Source organism: Plecotus auritus (assembly GCF_963455305.1).
Source record: "Plecotus auritus genome assembly, chromosome: 5".
Classification (NCBI taxonomy): domain Eukaryota; kingdom Metazoa; phylum Chordata; class Mammalia; order Chiroptera; family Vespertilionidae; genus Plecotus; species Plecotus auritus.
Genome location: NC_137776.1, coordinates 42,549,701 through 42,568,649, shown reverse-complemented (window position 1 = coordinate 42,568,649; position 18,949 = coordinate 42,549,701). Strand labels below are relative to the sequence as shown.

The window sequence follows — 18,949 nt, the reverse complement described above, 5'->3', positions numbered from 1 at the left end:
GTCCAGATGTAAAGGGAAGGAAAGTATAGAGTGGTTGTCTTCATGAGGGCAAGACCATTTGGGCATAACTGTAGACCAAAAGCAAGGAAGTAATGGAAAAAGCAAATTTCAAACATTAGAGGAGGTTAGTAGAGCTAGATTCTGAAGAGTGTGGGAACATACAGGGAGGGACTAATTTTCTCTTAGTGCTGGACAGAACTAGAGACTTGACTTTATTGGCGACAGTGGAAGAGGGGTGAATAAATCAATTGGTTTGGAAGTCCAAGGAAGTCAAGGCAGTTAAGCTCAATGGATTCTTTTTTGTTGTTGTTATTACATATGAAGTAAAGGCACCAGCTGAGATTTAAGTATGGAAACTGGGATAAGATGTTTGAAAATTGCTACTGAATGGGTGCCAATAGGGAGCATATGGGAGACCCAGCTGAGGCAGAGACCCATAAATTTATAACAGCGCCAATCAGCACAATTGTACGATCAATTGTATGATTTTCTGCAGCAGTGTCTGGAAGCTTGGAAAGAAAAGTTGAGTAAACAGAGTGTTGGATTAATCTAGTATTGGGAATTGGCAGGGTTCTTCAGGGTGGAAGGCAGGAAGTTGAGGGCATGGAGAATGGAATGCAAATGAGTAACCATGAGCTGGTGAGGAAAGAAGGAAAACCTGAATGGGAAGGAGAGTGACAGAGTCAGAGCGCTGCCAAGATTAGGACAGAAGGCTCTGCCAGCTAGGAAAATCAATTAAGTGAAAGCTGGGAAGAGGAAAGAACATAGGTTCTTCTGAGGAAGTGGTGTTTGCAAAGCTAAGGGTTCAGCCCTAAACCCACAGCTCCAGGGGCCAGAGTAGGTCATGGAAGTAGAAACTGAACCAGAAATCAAGGAGGTATGTTTTTGGCAATAAAGATGCAGAAAACAAACACTTCTTTGTACCTTTTCCACCATTTCAAATCGTGAGTAAGAACATTCATCAACAGGATACTGCTGTTGGTTGTAATACCTCTGCTAAACCAAGAGAATTTGGAGTTAAATAATAGAAATGACAAAAGATGGAGTGAAGATGTGGAAAGGAGGCAGCAGTTACCCAAGATTTTCAGCGACTGGGCATGGCCTTCCTCCAGAGGAGCAAGAATTCAGAATATTATAGACCAAGAGCTGACAGAGGAAGGCGATGGCAGAGTGGGAGGTAGGGTGAGGGTGTTGACAGGGTGGGAGTGAGAAGATGGAAATCTAGCATTCTAACTAACTTTGGTTGGCTTTACCCCAGAGTGACCCTGCTGGCTCTACCTCCCACTAAACCAGTGCCTGCCACCCTGAAGAGAGGGGGATCCGCATAAGCCTGGTGCACTAGGACCAGAGTTAAATGAGGTGGGACCCTAGCATTATCTTCAAGCAACCGGGACCTCTGAGAGATGGAATCCTAGTCTAGTAGAGGGAATTTTACAGATTATCTAGTACAACCCTGTCAAAGAGTGCCTCAGAAGAAGCTCTCTGAAGCAACTTGTTAAAAGGCATCACACAAGATAGATCTAAGTTTGGACCCCAAAGCCCATAATTTCTGATTATGTGTATGTTAAATGAACCATGTGAATTGCTTAGGTATTTAAAGAAAACCATGCAGAAAACAAATACTTCTTTGTACCTTTTCCACCATGGTTTACAAGATGGCTTATTTTAAAATAATTTTATGCTATATTTAGGTTAGTGTAAATATTTATGGGCCAAAGTAAAAAGTATTCTAACACAACCACTTTGCTTATTTGCATGTATATCTACACATACATACTTGTATTGTGTTTTAGTAAAATGACTTACTGCTTTAGTTTTGTATGGTGCCTTGGTGAATCAAGGGCTTATAAGTGAGTACATGCACTGGGGTGGACTATATGGGACAACCCACCAGGGCTGCCATCCCCATAGGACGCAGGAAGCTGACAGGGGCCACCTTGTTGATAAAGGAGAGCACATAGGTACTGTACCTCCTCTGATGACTTTAGAAATGCCACATAGGTCTGCAAGACTTGGGACCTGGAGCCGATGCTTTGGCCAAGTATGTTTAATTCTTCCTCTAGCCATTTAGCTTTAGAAGAAAGTGATGCCACTTCATCAAGTTCAAATTCATTTTTCTCTGTCATAAGTTTTGTGGCTGCTTCTAATTCATGTGATGCTTCCTATGAAAGCAAAGCACAGAGGGTCAGAAGCTGACAGGGGAATCATGAACATTCACATTTCATTACCTTCTGCACATCCATCTATAACAGTTATTAATTGAACTTGTAACCAAGACTCTCCTCAATAAAAGGAAGGCACAACTTTCTAAAATTAAAAAAAAAAAAGGTGTCTTAAAATAAAAACCGTCTCAAAGTATTCTTTCAGTCTATCAGCTACACTTCTTATTTAGAGCATTCTAAATTCTGTTACAAATAAAAGTTGTTCAGTATGAAAGGTGGTAAAACAAAATGGCAAAAACATTTTAAATAATTTAAATAAAATAAGTATAGACCAGAATTGTTTTTGAAATTAACAATAGCTGTAGCAAATTCTTAAAGTAATTTTGTTATATACAAAATGGCAAGTTTATAGAAATTGTTTACTCATTTTTTAATTTATAAAAATGATATCGATTACACAGTCTTGTTTGAATTGCTATCTAGAAGGATTTTTAAACAAGTATAGGGAATTATTAGATATGGGGTCGAAAAAGCTTAAAGAGCCCTAACCGGTTTGGCTCAGTGGCTAGAGCGTCGGCCTGTGGACTGAAGGGTCCCAGGTTCGATTCCAGTCAAGGGCATGTACCCTGGTTGCGGGCACATCCCCAGTAGGGGGTGTGCAGGAGGCAGCTGATTGATGTTTCTCTCTCATCGATGTTTCTAACTCTCTATCCCTCTCCCTTCCTCTCTGTAAAAAAAAAAAAAAAAAAAAAAAAAAAAAAAAAAATATATATATATATATATATATATATATATATATATATATATTAAAAAGCCTAAAGAGTCAGTGAATTTGACTTGCTTAGGGTCGCTCTTCTGTGTTTTATTTTGAGTGCAATTTGTGGCATGTGGAATCTAACCACTGATGAAATGAAAGAGTAAGTATTATAGGCATTACAGATACAATTGCCATAGAAAGCCACATAAGATTTCATGTGATACCATGCTAGAAATCAAGCAAAAATGAAAGAAAAAGCTTCATTCTCATTTGCAGCAAGAAGGGATGGCTTCCCTACTTGTGTTTAATATGCTTCCCAAGTACTACACTGAATGATGGTAATTTTAATATACGAGTGCTGCTTCCAGACGGCACTCGGGGAAGGAGGAAGCAGGGGGAGTTTCTTCCTTAATTCTAAAAATTTTGGAATATATATATGAATTCAGACATACATTTTATTTTAAACATTCTAAATAATGAATTACAAACACTTCATTTAACAAATGGGCTTGTCTGTGAGTTGTGGGTGCGGGGTGCCTCTGTGAAGGAGGCTATGCTGCCGAGGACTGATGGGGAGGCACAGCCACCCCTGCTGACTTGGTGAGCCAGGGCCACAGGTGACTCACTTTCCTAAACACCTGGGGCAGGTCTGGAGCTACTAGCAGGAATGTTTGAACCTAAGTCCCATGGGAAAGGGGGGAAAGGGAGTTAGAGAAGGTGCTAAGAAGAGGAGGGCAATTTCTGTCTCCTAAGGCTTAGTGTGCAAACAAGATTTGCCTCCTGGAATCTTGCATTAACACATGTCGCTTCTGGTAATTTTCTTTTGTAACTTACTCTAGTAGAAAAATTACAAATAGTCTTATAAATGCACTCTCCCTGCATCTTCTGGACCCCCAAAAGGAGTGTCTAACATCTTCAGGCCAGGAAAAGGGGCTAAATGAGTGTTTAATACCAGGCTAAAATGCTGAGCTTCAATGAGCTCAAACTCCCTAGGACAGTGGTCGGCAAACCCATTAGTCAACAGAGAGGCAAACCGTGGCTCATGAGCCGCATGTGGCTCGCGAGCCACAGTTTGCCGACCACTGCCCTAGGAGGTGCATGTTTAAATATAGATAATTCAGGTACACTTAAGAGTAGGAGTTTTTAAGTCATTATTTACCACAATATTAATTTAGAATTACAGCCCTCATGAGAACTAGGACTTTTATAGCTACCAGATATAAAGAAATCATCTTGCCCTGGCTGGATTGGCTCAGTGGATAGAGCATCAGCCTGTGGACTGAAAGGTCCCAGGTTCGATTCCAGTCAAGGGCATGTACCTTGGTTGCGGGCACATCCCCAGTGGAAAGTGTGCAGGAGGCAGCTGATCGATGTTTCTCTCTCATTGATGTTTCTGACTCTCTATCCCTCTCCCTTTCTCTCTGTAAAAAATCAATAAAATATATTTTTTTAAAAAAAGAAATCATCTTTACAAAATCATAACCATGATAATGATTCTCGTTGTATTTACCTTAGCTTGGATATCTAGTTCCAAATATTTACGCAAAATCTTCTCTGACTCAGAAAGGCTGGAACCGACATCCATGGCATTGGAAACTACTAGACTGATTTCCTGAATTGACATTTCCACCTATAGGAAAAAAGAACATATTGTAGCCTTGTTAACATGTATTTGCATATGTATAGAGAAGGTAAATATTACTCTACACATTCCCATTATACTTTAATGTAAATCAACATTAAGCTAAAAAATTTTAAATATTTTAGAATTTCATATTTAAATTAGTAATGCTGCTCTTCATATGAGGTAATGCTGCTGACCTACCAATAGAGGGTGTATGTTTTAAAATATTTCATTATAGCAATGAGATAAAAAGCAATCATCCACACCCTCTAAGAATTTGTTATCTGTATTATCTAGACAGGATAATGTACTTGCCAACACATATGCAGAGATGAATGTATGTGGTTAATTAATTCACAAGCACTCACTATAAGTTAAATGGTGCCCAATTTACTGGCACATTTTGAGATAGAGGTCTAGAGCATGGGTATTAGATCATCTTATGGGTTACTATTTTTAGGGCTGGGGGATCCTGAGGCAGCACCAAACCCTGTAAACGTGATAATAAAACAGGAACAAACTTAGGCAATTTAATTGATGAATGTGAAGACTGTACACATGAAAAAATGAATAAAGTGACCTTTAAAGGTTCTATTCCATTCAAGTCACTGCCTTCATCTGGGCTCTCACTAGAGACCATACTTCCCAGATCAAATGGGTTCTGAACTGGCAGTAAGACAATAGCAACAGCTGTGTGAGTTCCTCTTGTTTTCCATCACCACCAACTTAGCTTGAGTCTCAAGCTCTAGGGAATGTGGCTCCACAGCTGCTGCCATATTTGGAATCTCCCTGGAACCCTGGCCTCAGAACTAGGCTCAAATTCCCAAGTTTCTGGACCAATAACAGGTGGGGTGACAATTTAAATAGGACATGGTTAACTAATGACCTCTCCTGTGAAGTCTAATTCTACTTGTTTAAGTCAGGCATATAAATCCATTGTATTATATGAAATTATCATAAAAAATTTGAGACATTAATATCATTGAGATATTATTAGTTTTTGCTATAATTCCACCTACAGGTAACTAACTTTTTATTTAGTCAAATAGTAGCTGCCTGGTTTCATTCCTCTTTGAAAATAGAAAATAAAATTCTCGCATACCAAGACATTCTATTCACTCTGCAGAAAGGATTTCCAAGTGTGAGCTTATATTCAGAATGACCATGTCCATTGCACTGGCCTAGTTCAATAAAATACGATAATGGCAATTTATTCCTGGAACTCCTACAACTCATCATTTTTGTTATGTATCGAATATCCTCATGTTCTATGGTTCCATGTTAACTAAAACTTACGCATGCAGAAAGTCATGTAAATCAAGGACACCATCAAAATATGCACATGGTTAGAACTGCTTTTGTGTATACGTGTTCATGGCTGGGTGGCAAGTAGGGTTACATATAGTTTTGGCACCCTGGGGCAGGGATGGATGATGAGCAATGGTAAATTGCAACTCTATTCTGTTCAATTGTAAAACCTAACATGGACCATGAGAGAAGCCTAAGGAGACATCCCCCTATTCTCCCTCAGGCCCACATGTGCAATTACCACACCATCTATTATCATCAAACAAGGGGTTCATCTAAATAGTATTTTAAGGAGGACATATTTTATGAAACTACCTTCCTCAGGTAGCCCTCCACTGAGGCTGCTAACTGTTGTTTCTTGAGAGCAAATTCCTTGTGCGCTGAACACTGTCCGGTCAGATGATCCACTCGTCTCTGGATGCATCCCATCATCTCATGGACGCCGGTCATCACCCGGGAGCTGAGTGGAATAGCCAGCTGTTAGTTCATTCCACCCCCATCTAGAAGCCCCAGGGTCAGGGAACATTTGAAAGTAGATTTGCTCTTTCATGAGAGGTACAAGTTGGTAAAAGTTATCAAACTCAGGCTTTAGGATAATCAAAATTTAAGTAGCGATGGTCCCAGTACAGAAAAGAACAAAACCAAATTATGTTCCTTTGTTTAAGTCAGTCAGTCCTGAGAAAAGATGAGTTGTGGGTTTTACAACCAGGTCTAATCTTCTCTAAAGGTTTACTCTTCATATTTCTCTGAGAGATTTTAAGGACCTTATGGCAAAAAGCACAGTGTGCTTGCCAAGACTTTTCCTGGGGGTGTTATTTTAAAGCTGTATTTATCTAAAGGAGCTCTTTGAATAGAAATGTGGATCAGCCAATTAACAAACATTGGCTAATCCAATAAGGTAAAATATTGATGTAACACTAAAGAACTTGTTCTCCACGATTATGAATGCTCAAGGCTGCATCCATTAGAAGAAAACCAAGTTATCGCCAACAATTAGGAATCTAATGTGCTTGTTCACAAAAAAGAAACCCAGCCTCACATTGTCATTTCTCACCTGTCCTGGCCTCATGAGAAACTGGAAAGTGACATGAGAGCTCATAAAATGAAAATGCCTTTAAAACAACACATGAACTTAGAGTTGGACCCCATTTGCTGCGTCTAAAGATAGATCAGCAAGTTTCCTCATCATTTCCAACGTGGGCCTGGCAGCAATGCAGGACAAGCAAAGAACACTGTGATGGAATGAGCACTCTGTACCTTTTCAACCTATTCCTAAGACAGAGCCTCTCCTACCATGCAAGAAGCTGAAGTCTTTAATTTCCTGTCAGTCATTTCCTTCAAATACTAATAAAGATGAACACGATAACTCTTAAATTTAATTACCCAAAGTTAAAAAGATCTTGGAATGAGGTACAGATTTCAGAAGTTTTACCTCAAATAATTAATTTATGACTCTGTAAAAATGAATTTAATTAGTAATGAAATGAGGGCAAGGACTGAGAGGTAAAGCAGCATCACAGGAATGGCAATGAGGCCGCTAAAGAAGTGAGAGAATCCAATCCAATGAATATGAGATTCAAGTGCATAATGTGGGTGTCACTGAGTCCCAGAGAAGTTTAATTGGGGGATCTTATTCCTGACACATAATGTTCCACAAATATTACACTTAAAACAATCAGTTTGTCGGTTAATAACTCAAAGATAGTGAAGAGTATAATCAAGAAATCAGGAGAGTTTTAGAAATAATTCTTATGATACTTAAGTCCACAAAATTCTGTAAAAGCAGTATACTGGTAATGCTAATCATATTTTAACTAGGTTTTAGACGTTGGGACATTATATGCTAAAAAAAAACAACAACACTTAAAAGTCCAATTGTCCTCTATCTTATAGGCTTCAAATTTTCTACAGTATATTCAAATCTGGAGTGAGAAAGATAAACAAAATAGTGAATAAGCGCTATGAGAAGACTGTACAGAGAATAAAGTTTGTGAAATAAATGGGTAAACATTTTCTAAACACAATGATCGAGTACTCACTGTGGCAAGTCACCATTTTTAATGTTTTGAGCCGTCTCTTTTCTAATTCTCATAACTGCCCTCTGATCTGGGTATAACTGTCATCTCCATTCTGCAGATGAGCAAACTGAGGAACAGAAAAGCTCGGTAGCTTTCCCAGGTCACAATTAAGTGGCCAAGATAAGATTTGAACCTGCTTATCTGATTTCAGAGTCCACACTCTTTACCACTTCATAGCGCCTTTTCTGGGTCTGTTACACATGATAGAAGGGTGAGGGTATTCTTCCTTTCAAATTTCACTTTCCCTGATGTTGAGTGTTGATGGAAAGAGGCTGGCATGTTTTGAAATTGGCTAGCTTCTCTTCGACTGTCTGTAGTTTCCAAAGTAGCCACTAGAGGGACACAGGACCAGCACAGAGGAAGGAAACGGAAACAAAACAAAACCAAGCATCCCCTCGGTAAAAATAATGCTCTTTAGCAACTTACAATTTGAATTTTGATAAATCAAAAAGGTATCCCTCCCTCTATCTTTGGAAGGACTATCCATTCTTGATTTTTCAATGACCCAGGAGATTTGGTCTCATTATGTGGAGATTTGTGCCTCATCGGGTGTATCAATCGCATTGTAAATTCTTTACAGAAAAGGACAGCATTCTTTTTCATTCACATATCTCTGCAGCCCTGAGCACATAGCCTTGTAAGTAGCAGGTTAATAAATGTTTTGAAAGGAAATAAAATACACTTTGATCAATATTTGAGGGAAGATAAAACAGATTTAAGGAACAAGAACACATGCATAGTCACTGTATAAAAATGTCACTAATAACCATTTTCAAACAATGACGACTTTGCCCTTTGCCCACTTACAGACGCTTTCGGCTATCCGAAGACTGCCCAATTTCTTCCTTGATGGTTTAGCATTTATAGTTAGGTGGACTGGTACTTCCTCGATTTCAGGGATGAAGAACCTTTTTCTGCCAAGGGCCATTTGGATATTTATAACATCATTTGCGGACCATGCAAAATTATCAACTTAAAAATTAGCCTTCTGTATTTGGTCAAACAGTTAATTAATTCACCCTTACTGCCTTGTCAGGGCCAGACCAAATGATTTTGTGAGCCTTATACAGCTCGTGGGCCGGACAGTTCCCACCCCTGCTATTTGAAACCTTAGGGTCAGACTGAATTGCCTTGGTTCTCTGTGCATTGCTGCCTGTCCACTGTGTACACCACTCTTTTTTTTAAAATATATTTTATTGATTTTTTACAGAGAGGAAGGAAGAGGGATAGATAGTCAGAAACATCGATGAGAGAGGAACATTGATCAGCTGCCTCTTGCACACCTACTACTGGTGATGTGCCCGCAACCAAGTTACATGCCCTTGACCGGAATCAAACCTGGGACCTTTCAGTCCGCAGGCTGACGCTCTATCCACTGAGCCAAACCGGTTTTGGCAGTACACCACTCTTACTTGGGGCTTAGACCGCTCCCTCAGTATGAGAAATTCCCCATTATCTTGCTTATCTTAGCCAGCTCCTATTTTCGTCTTTACATCCTCAGCTAGATCATCTCTGTCTGTTCTGGCATTAATCTCTTCCCTCTCCCTGAGTCCCAGCTGGAATATACTAGTATCTGTCACACTCCTAACCCCAGGGCTACCCCCCATCTATGCCTTCTTAGTGAAAACCTAATCTGCAGGTTACAAACTGCCCCAATTCCATCATGTTTAGTTAGAAACTTTATACACTTATCCCATACTTTTCCTTTGAACATTCCAAACATTTTAAAACATGTATAGCAGGCACATTGGTGATGTTCTCAGAGCCTGTAAAGCAGATGGTTTCATCAAAGGGCAAACATGACCTCACTCTGCCAGCAATTCTTACATGAGCTGAAAATAAATGAATAGATTTCCACCAGTCACCAAGGAACAATCCTGTGAAATAAAAGATGGGATAAGAACTAAGAGCAAGTGACAGAAACTTGTTGAAAGAAGGGCCCTGTCACTTTGTTCTGATTTGGGAGCAGTGTGGCTGCCTCTTTGGGTGGGAGAGTGGCTGACAGTAGACTAGACATCCAGGTCTAAGGATCTATGGCTCTGTGATTTCACTGGAAATACTGGCTGGTCTTTGAGCTTTCTCTATAAGGAGGGAGTAGATGGTACCTGTCTGTATGAGTGTGGGGTTCATCAGATTATTCCCGATGTTGATTTTGACTTCTTCAAGCATCACAGATACTCAGAAATAACAGACTGAGGTTTTTGCAGACATTTGTCAGAAACTGCATCATGGGAACTTTTTCTCCCTTGTTCATTGAGGCAGTAGAGGAGAGGGCAGAGGGAAGAAAAATGATTGATTTTTTTCCCACCAAAGAACAGAGACATATTGACTTCTGGCTCAAATAGACTATTCTATTTGCTGTATGGAAGCAGTTGCCCTGTCTTTGCGTCTGTCACAAATAGGGATTGGGGGAGGGGAGCAAATCCCAATGTTAATGTGTTCTAATGACTCTTTCCGGAGGACAACACGTTGCTTCTAAACCTTTCATAAATTACCATTGGCAGCCCATCTGGACGAGGAGCTGAACCAGATGGTAAGCGCTTGACAGCTCACTCTCTCTCATCAGAAGGAATCAGCTGATCACATTTTTCTTCTTGTCCATGGACAAATTATACTTTGAAAATGGAAAAAATATATATCTTCCTTAGCTTTTAGCTCACTGCTTCTCTTGGCAGGGACCCAAACAGTGTCCCCTCATGTTTATAATTTTCTGTATTTTGGAGGAAACAGCAGTCATCCTCTAGTTCTCATATCTACTTTGAAAAAGTGCCATTTGTTCTGTACAAGTGAAATGTCTGTTTTCCCTTTTTTTTCTGACTTAAGTTATGCATATTGAGAATCCCTCCCTACCGAGCAAATCTCTCTCTCTCTCTCTCTCTCTCTCTCTCACACACACACACACACACACACACACACACACACACACACACTATTTAACATACACACAATGATAAAGAAACTGAAAGCAGTGAGTGGGGCTGAAGCTGCAGCATGTCTGGTTCTGGTACAGATGCATCAGAGATGTCCACAAGAGGCCACAGAGACCTACAGGAAGGCTACCATAGCTTGGATTCTACCTGAAATAAGCAGCAGGGAAGGGATTCTCCCTCCTTGTAAAAGAAAGCTGAAAAATGTAGTTCGGTGAGCAAAGAAATCAGATACAGAGGGGCAGTCAGGAGCCACCTCTTGATCCCCTCGTGGTTTTCAGAAACACATCTCTGAGAGCCAGTGTGTCTCATTGGGAGCTAACGGGATGCCAATCAAACAACAGAAGACTGAGTCTGGACTGGGGACCCTATGAGTTCAGGTGGAAGTCACTGCAAAGCTGTAAAGGATGAAAGAACAAAAAGGAGAGAACAAAACCAAGGAAAATAAAGCAAAACAAACAAACACGTCCCACTCCAGATGAGAGTACAAACTAAAATTTCAGGACATATGAGAAAAAGACATCCTAAGAAAAGCCACTAACCAATTGAGAGATAAATGTACTCTATCTGAAATGAAAATAAGTAGAACAACCTGAAAATGACATTACCACAAATACAACTGAGCTCATCAGAGAGACAAAAGAAAACCCAACACCCATAATAACAGAACAAGAAACTCTGAAACAAAAACAGTCAGAAATAAACACAATATTGGATATGAAACAAATGAGTTAGAAATCCTGAAAATGAAAAAAAAAATGTAGTTATGAAAACTAAAAAAAATAAAATAAAATAAAATCACTGAATGAAAACAAAGGGGAAATTACAACAAAAGAGAAAATTAGTCTGAGGGATTCACAGAACACAGCATGAAGAGCTGAAGGAAAGAGAAATATGAAGGCGTTCGGAGACCTGAAAGACAGACTGAGGGGCTCCAACACTGCCTGGAGCTCCAGGAGAAGGGAAGGCACAGCGGAGAGTCAATATTCTAAGACATAAGGGCTAACAATGTCCCATGCTTGATGACATAAATCCTCAGATACAAAGGGCACAGCAAGAACTAAACAGGCAAATGTTCTCATTTGAGATAATTGGGAAAATATAAAAATAGATTTGAAAGCAGAGCCTTCCAAACAGTTTCTCTTTTTGCCATCCTTCCCTGCCTCTCCCCTCTGGAGTCAGTGTGATGCCAGATGCACAACTTGGATCTGACTTTCACTCACTTCACATTATGTGGTGAGGATTCTCTCTGTCTTTGAATATTCCTCAAAAAACACTGTGTTGATGTGGGCTTAGAATATTTCATGATGTGCTTGCCCTTAATATATTAAAACATTTCCCTATTTTCTGAAAATATTTAGGCGGTTTTTGATGCACACTATTGGAAAGAGAATGGTAATGAGCATTATATTCATAAACATGTCACTCATCTCTCTCTCTCTCTCCCTCTCTCTCTCTCTCTCTCTCTCTCTCTCATATTCTTTTCTTCTCAAACCCTCTAGTCTGAGACAGCTTCTCTGTAGTGACCCAAGGCAGATATTTCTGTGCTGCCCCTTGAGCCAGGCCTCCTCTGCCGGCACCATAGTTCCAGACCTTCTCACTCTGGGGTCCTGGCTACTTCACATCACATCATCACCTTCATAAATGAATAAGTTCATTTTGCAATGACGGGCTCCTAGATATTTTACAAGAACCTAATCTAGTTACTCCTAGATTTAATGGAAAAGGTGAACTTTGGGTGCCTTTCATACTAAGAGTTCCAGAATTCTGAAAGCCTGGACGATGTTACCAGGCCCAGATTTCAGTGATGACATTTACTCAACCTCTGAAAAGAATAACTTAATATAGACATGAAAATATTGGAAAGTGGCTGAGTTAACACTGTCATAAGAACTTTGTAATTTCCTAAATTTCAGTATGTGACATTTACCATCTAAATGCATCATCATCAAACTTTTTTAAAAACAGCTATTTTAAGTTCTTAAATGCTCAGCGGGATTCCTATAAAATGCAACTATAAATGACTCTATTACGCAAAGGAAACTTCTGCTTTTGTTTCTTTGTTTAGCTTTTTAGAGGATGGAGAATGTCTTTGTTTGTTTTCCACTTAAGATCTTTAAAAATATTTTTACTGTGATATAGGCTTTCCTTTGATGCCATATCAAGTCCCTTGACATTTCAAATCAAGTCACCTAATATGTAAATGCTAAGATGAGGAACGTAAGAGAAGTTTCCTCCATGGTTTCAGCCCCGCAAAGTGGTTCATGGTCTGGATAAGGAAAGGATACCATCACAAGTCAAACAACTGAGAAATGATTCAAACGTCGCAGAATGAAAAGTGAAGCCATGAGACAGCTGACCAACACAAAGGAACTAAGAAGGCATTGTGTGGTATGTGATTGTGCTCATCTTGGCTGGAGCATGTAGACCCTCTGCCCGTCTTAGACTATAAAACTCAGCAATGGCCCTCAAATCTCACTCCTTCACTTATCCTGTCCTGATCAGGTTAAGGATGAAAGAACAAAGAGGAGAGAACAAAACCAAGGAAAATAAAGCCAAAAACAAACAAAAGCAAACACTTTGTGTGTGAATGTGTCTCCCTTCTCTAAAAAAGGCATCCCCAGCACCCACTGTCCCCATGACTTCCTCATGCCTGGAGCACACTCCCTTGATGTAGGTATTATTCCCTGACTGGCTGTTAGTAAGGTTCTGGAGACTCGGCTTCAGGTTTGTATATGTATTTGACTGGCCTTGAAGCCTGGTGCTGGTCATATTAGATGCTTTACACACACACACACGAAGAATTTTCAAATAAACTGAAAGAAAGAAAACCTTTGGAAGGCGAAACTTAACTTGAAACTAGAAGATAGATGGCGTACGTACATTTCAATCACACTAGAATAAAAAAAGAACCCATGTTCACTAAGTGGTCAGGATGCCTGAAAGGAATAAACAGAGAACTAGCAGCCTAATTAGCATAGCGATTCAGACCTGCAGTCCAGGCCTCTCAGGTGACAGGTTGTAGGGCAAGTTACCACACCTCTCTGTGCCCTAGAGTCCTCATTGGCAAAGCAGGGACAATAATCACAGTGGTGCTGATACCACAGGGTGGTTCTGAGGATTTAATTTGTTAATGTCTAGATGTACTCACGTGTTTGCCACTCTTGCTAATCGTCATTTGAACAGTCTCACTTCCACCTAACTCTTTGACCCTGCCTTCACCCCACCCCCTTGTCCCCACTCCTCCAGCAACGTGGTCCTTTCTGTTACACCTTGGCTGTTGCTCTGCCAGGTGTGCTCACCCCCAGCTATCTGCATGGTAGCTCCTCTAAAGAATCCTTCCCTGACCAGTGTCCAAGGGGTCTCCTCCCCACAGGCACTCTCTGTCCCAGTTCACTTTTATATTTTTCCATAGTGCTGGCTGTGTAAGAGCATCTTATTTATTGATTTATTTGTTAGCTGGCTGCTTCTTCCTACCAGAATATAAGCAGCGTGAGGACAGACACTTTGTCTGTCATACGTCATACTTGGGAGCACTGATTTACAAAAGATGCTCAATAATATTTTTGGAATAAGCAAATAGACCATATCGTGTCTAAGTTCATAATCATCCACACTATCAACCAAGGGAAGTAGAGGGAACCAACATAGATGATAATTGTGGAAAGAGAAAGCAAAATCCCAATTACTAGTAAGTCCTATTTTTATTTCTCTGTAAAATTTGGAAGTATGAAGACTTAACATTAAGGAAGTAACACTAAATGCTAGATCAAAACAGACGACACTTAAAGTTATACCAAAACAAAATATTCCACAAGGATGAGGTATGTTATATACTTTGTAGACAAAACAAAGTGGTTCTATGGAAAGTAACCTCACAGGGTCAGCTGATCATAAATTCCTAACTGGGCAGATTGAGGTGGGTAGTCACACCCAGGCATCTAACTTCTTTAGTAAAAGGTTTATGTTGGCCTTATGCCTTATCATTGTTTCTGTGCATCTTTGAGATGCCTCTTTTCAGACCCCTCCTTCTAATTTGTGAGCCACCCTTTCAGACACCTTGTTCTAAGACATTACCACCCTCAAGAGAGCACATAATCTTAACCAATCTGTAATCCAACCCCTGCCTTGCTCTCTCGCACCTTCAAGCAATCTTCATTAAGTTCCCTCCTTAATTTCAAGTGCATAAAAAAAACTGCAAACTTTTATTCTCCAGGAGCATTTGAGATCTTGCTCCCCAGCATATGTCACCAGTTTGGCTCAAATAAACTCATAAAAATTTTCTACAGCAAGCATGTCAAACTCGCGGCCCACGGGTCGCATGCTTTCTTTATTTGGTTCATGTTAGCCTTTGAGTTGGATATGCTTGTTCTACATGTTTGGATGTTTTTAGGTTGACAGCTTAAATTCACCACCACAAGGTAGGATGAAAAATGGTACAGTCTTTTCTGCAGGGATAGAAATTGAGTTGATACTGAAGCAAGTTTACTTGTAAATCTTCAGTTAACTTTAGTACACAGAAAAAGGCAAGTGAATACTTCACCAGGTGGCCTGGTTTTGCTGGATGTTTGCATGTCTTAAGTTCTGAGGTGGAAGTTATACTAACAAAAAGGTTCTTCATTTTGTCCAATCATGGAAAACTTCACCCTCACACAAGGTCTCTGAACCAGCACTTCCAATCGCTGTAGCTTCCTGTGGCTTAATAAATGCAGAATTCTGCTTGGTAGCAGGCCACCTATGGTCTAGCTTTAGATTCAGTGCTCAAAGGTGATACTAAATGAGGCCTAGGAAGAGATGAGGAGGGCCAGAAGCCAGGAGCTTTCAACTCCACTGACAGTCTAAGTTTGACCATTACCACCTATTATTATAGGTAACTTGCATCCTAACTAAGAGCAAAGGAATGCACGAAAATGCCTTTCGAAGTAAAGGGTATTTGGATTGGGACAGATATTCCCTGTAAAGATTACAAACTATTTAAGGACTCAGAATTATCACCAGACTAGTGACCCTATGCATGGATTAGTGCACATTGAAAGGAAATTAATTAGAAGGTGGCCAGTGGGGCAGGACTGAGCGAGATGGTCGGACACACCCTGGAGCCAAGCTCCCATGGTTCCTCCCTGGCGTCTGTGGAGTGAGTGAGGTCTCTCTGGTAGGTGGGGTCCCTGGACCTGGCCTGCGGGGATTGGGCCAAAACCGGCTCTCTGACATCCCTCGAGGAGTCCCGGAGTGCAAGAGGGCACTCTGTAAAGTTGCTGCCGTACAGGGTGTGGAATGTAAACGCAAGTGTGCAGTAAACCAGATTCGGGACCGACAGTGCCCCAGCAACAACACAACGAAGGTGGAATCGCATGGGCCCGTGAGGAATCGGGCTCCCTCCTCTCTGGTTTCGGGGTGCATCACCTGAGAACCACTGCTGCCAAGTCACTGTAGCTGAGCAGCTCCTGCGTTGAGCGTCTGCCCTCTGGCGGTTGGATGGTTGTACATAGCATATTAGCCTTTTATATAGTATATGGATTATAGTGAGGAAATAGAAAAGGCAAGGAAACATTTAAGTAACCATTATTTCCCTTGTGAGGCTGCTCCAACTTCAAAGGTGTTTGATTCCAGGATAGGAAAGCAGTGTGGACCCATTCCAAATAAGATAGTAATTACAGAGCAAAAATGGCAAAGGTCTCAGATGTACTGGGAGGCCTAATCTCAGACAAATGTGAACTCAGATAAATGAGTCCTGCTTTGTTTTTTTTATTAAAAGGGGAAAAAAATCAGATCTAATGGTCTCTGAAATTTCTTTCTGTCCCAATGCTAAATTCTGCCTTTCATTGCATTAAGATAAATGTTTATCTGTCCTACTTCAAATATAACCTTCCCCAGTTACTAAAATGAATATGACTTGGTGAAGCTGACTCTATTGTAATCATTTGAAACAACCACGTGACTCAGTATTTATTAGCTTTTAAAACTCTTTGTATAGAAAGTAAAAAATATAAGTGAACCAATTATTTATTGGGTACTCTTCCTGTGCCAAGAGTGGGGTTATCTCATTTGATTTTAAAAACCAATGCCCTGGCCAGGTGGCTCCCTCGGTTGGAGAGTTATTCCCTACACCAAAAGGTTGCAGGTTTGAGTCCCAGTCAAGGCACATACCTAGGTTGTGGGTTCAATCCCTGTTTGGGGCACATACAGAAGGCAACCGATTGATGTTTCTCTCTCACATGGATGTTTCTCTCTCTCTCCTCCTCTCTCCCTTCTTCTCTCTCTAAAATCAATAAACATGTCCTCAGGTGAGGATAAAAACAAAACACCCAACCCTCTATGAAATGCATAGCTCCATTTTACAGATAAGGAAACTGGGGTTCACAGAAAACAAGTTTAAAAGTCATGACATGGTTTGGGCCCTCAAAATGCATGAAATAGAACTCTTTTGACACCAAAATAGAACTCTTATCCACGCCAGTTTTCAAACATCTGGTAATAGGAACCTCCGTGTTTTGTGTCCTAGCAGTGTGGCTGTCATTCAAAAGCCTAGGAAGTCACTGGAATGTTCAAAAACATGGACTTGGCACTGTTGAAACTGACACTTATCCCCATTGCCACCAATCAAAACTCCACTTCCCTCCAGCAGTGGCTGCAACTTGAAAACTCCTTCATAGGTTCTGCTTCTTTCCTGTGATGGTGACTCAGGTCATTGAACAGATAAATCATCAGATGAGGAAAGGAAGTAAGTCCCAAACGGAATGCATGGGGTCGAGGTCAGGAGCTGCATGTGGCTCTAGTTTGCAGCTGAGATTCTAATGTATTTCAATTCGATTTTTAATGGCTTTCTATTCTACATCTACCTTCTGAATCAAAAATGTCCTTTGCCAAGTAACAATTTTACTTTACCTTCAGTTCTTTCTGCAACAATGGAAATAGTATTTGTTTATAAAATATAGTGAAATCTCAGGGCAACCAATCACCTTGGAACAGCTATAGAAGCTCATATATCTAGGACATTGACAGAAACCATACTATGAATTATTTTTTAAATCCAGTTACCTAACCATTAATTAGAGTTTCGTGAAATGGTCCCTAATTATTGCTTTTTCTAGTAAGGCTCAGTCAGCAGTCTGAAGAATAGAACTATAAATGCCTCTTTAAAAAATATATAAATAAATTTAGACTAGCGCAAAAAAGAGGAAAAGAATGAGACCAGCTAAGTAAATATACATGGCCAAAAACAGTCACTAATACCCTAAAGATAGAATATAATATAAAAATATAAAATAAGAGTATTTCTCTTATGTTTAAGTATGAAAAATAAAGCATTACCGAGTAGATCAAACAGGATCAAGTTTAACAAACAGGATCATAACAAATTACGACCAACTTTCCAATGTTAGGAGTTAAGCATCAAATTGAATAGGGAATTTCAGTTTCTAGCCAAGAAGCAGTGACTGGACTTACCCTCACAACTTAAATGACCAGAAAATAAACAAAATATGTGAACCAATGGTTCTCATACATTGCACAACAGTGATCCCTGAGAGAAGGGAAATGAATGAGGTGGGCTTATACATGCATCAGTTTATTGGCTGGAAGGCAATTACCAGATCAAAGCTCAGGGAAGTAGAACCCAAATGGAGCCCAGAGGTCTTGCTGAGTTGAGGGGACAGAGATCAGACCTCGGGGAGGCCAAGGCACCTAGAAAAGCTGGAACACCAAACTACAGACAGATCTCCAGAGATCTGGGGAAGGGGCTTTGGCTACCTCCTGACCTACCCGTTGTGAAGAGACTGCCCACGCCCAGGGAAAGCCCTATAAGCAAAGAGTAGCCTGGATGGAGAAATAACATTGGTCTGTGCTTCAGACTCACCTGCTGAACTGACATGGGACCATTCCCCAGTTATAACTGGAGACCCCACTACTTAATACAGTCACACATGACTCAGGACTCAGATCATGTCCAACATGTCCCTGAGTCCAGGCACACGTGTCTGTGCCACCTCATAGGGCAGTGGTCGGCAAACTGCGGCTCTGTTGACTAATGAGTTTGCCGACCGCTGTCATAGGGTATCTTCTAATTTATACATTCTGGGAGGCTTCGCCGTTAG

General features: G+C 40.4%; 1 protein-coding gene across 2 annotated transcripts in view; it reads right to left on the bottom strand.

Annotated features, from left to right (window-relative positions):
* Positions 1-18,949, bottom strand: part of CCDC141 (coiled-coil domain containing 141) — a 182,894-nt gene that overhangs the window by 52,735 nt on the left and 111,210 nt on the right. For both annotated transcript variants that reach the window (XM_080669118.1, XM_080669119.1), the window contains exons 9-11: positions 6,167-6,311; positions 4,430-4,549; positions 1,971-2,162 (exon numbers count right to left, since the gene is read on the bottom strand). In XM_080669118.1, coding sequence (XP_080525244.1) covers positions 1,971-2,162; positions 4,430-4,549; positions 6,167-6,311 — 457 coding nt within the window. The remainder of the gene's footprint in view (positions 1-1,970; positions 2,163-4,429; positions 4,550-6,166; positions 6,312-18,949) is intronic.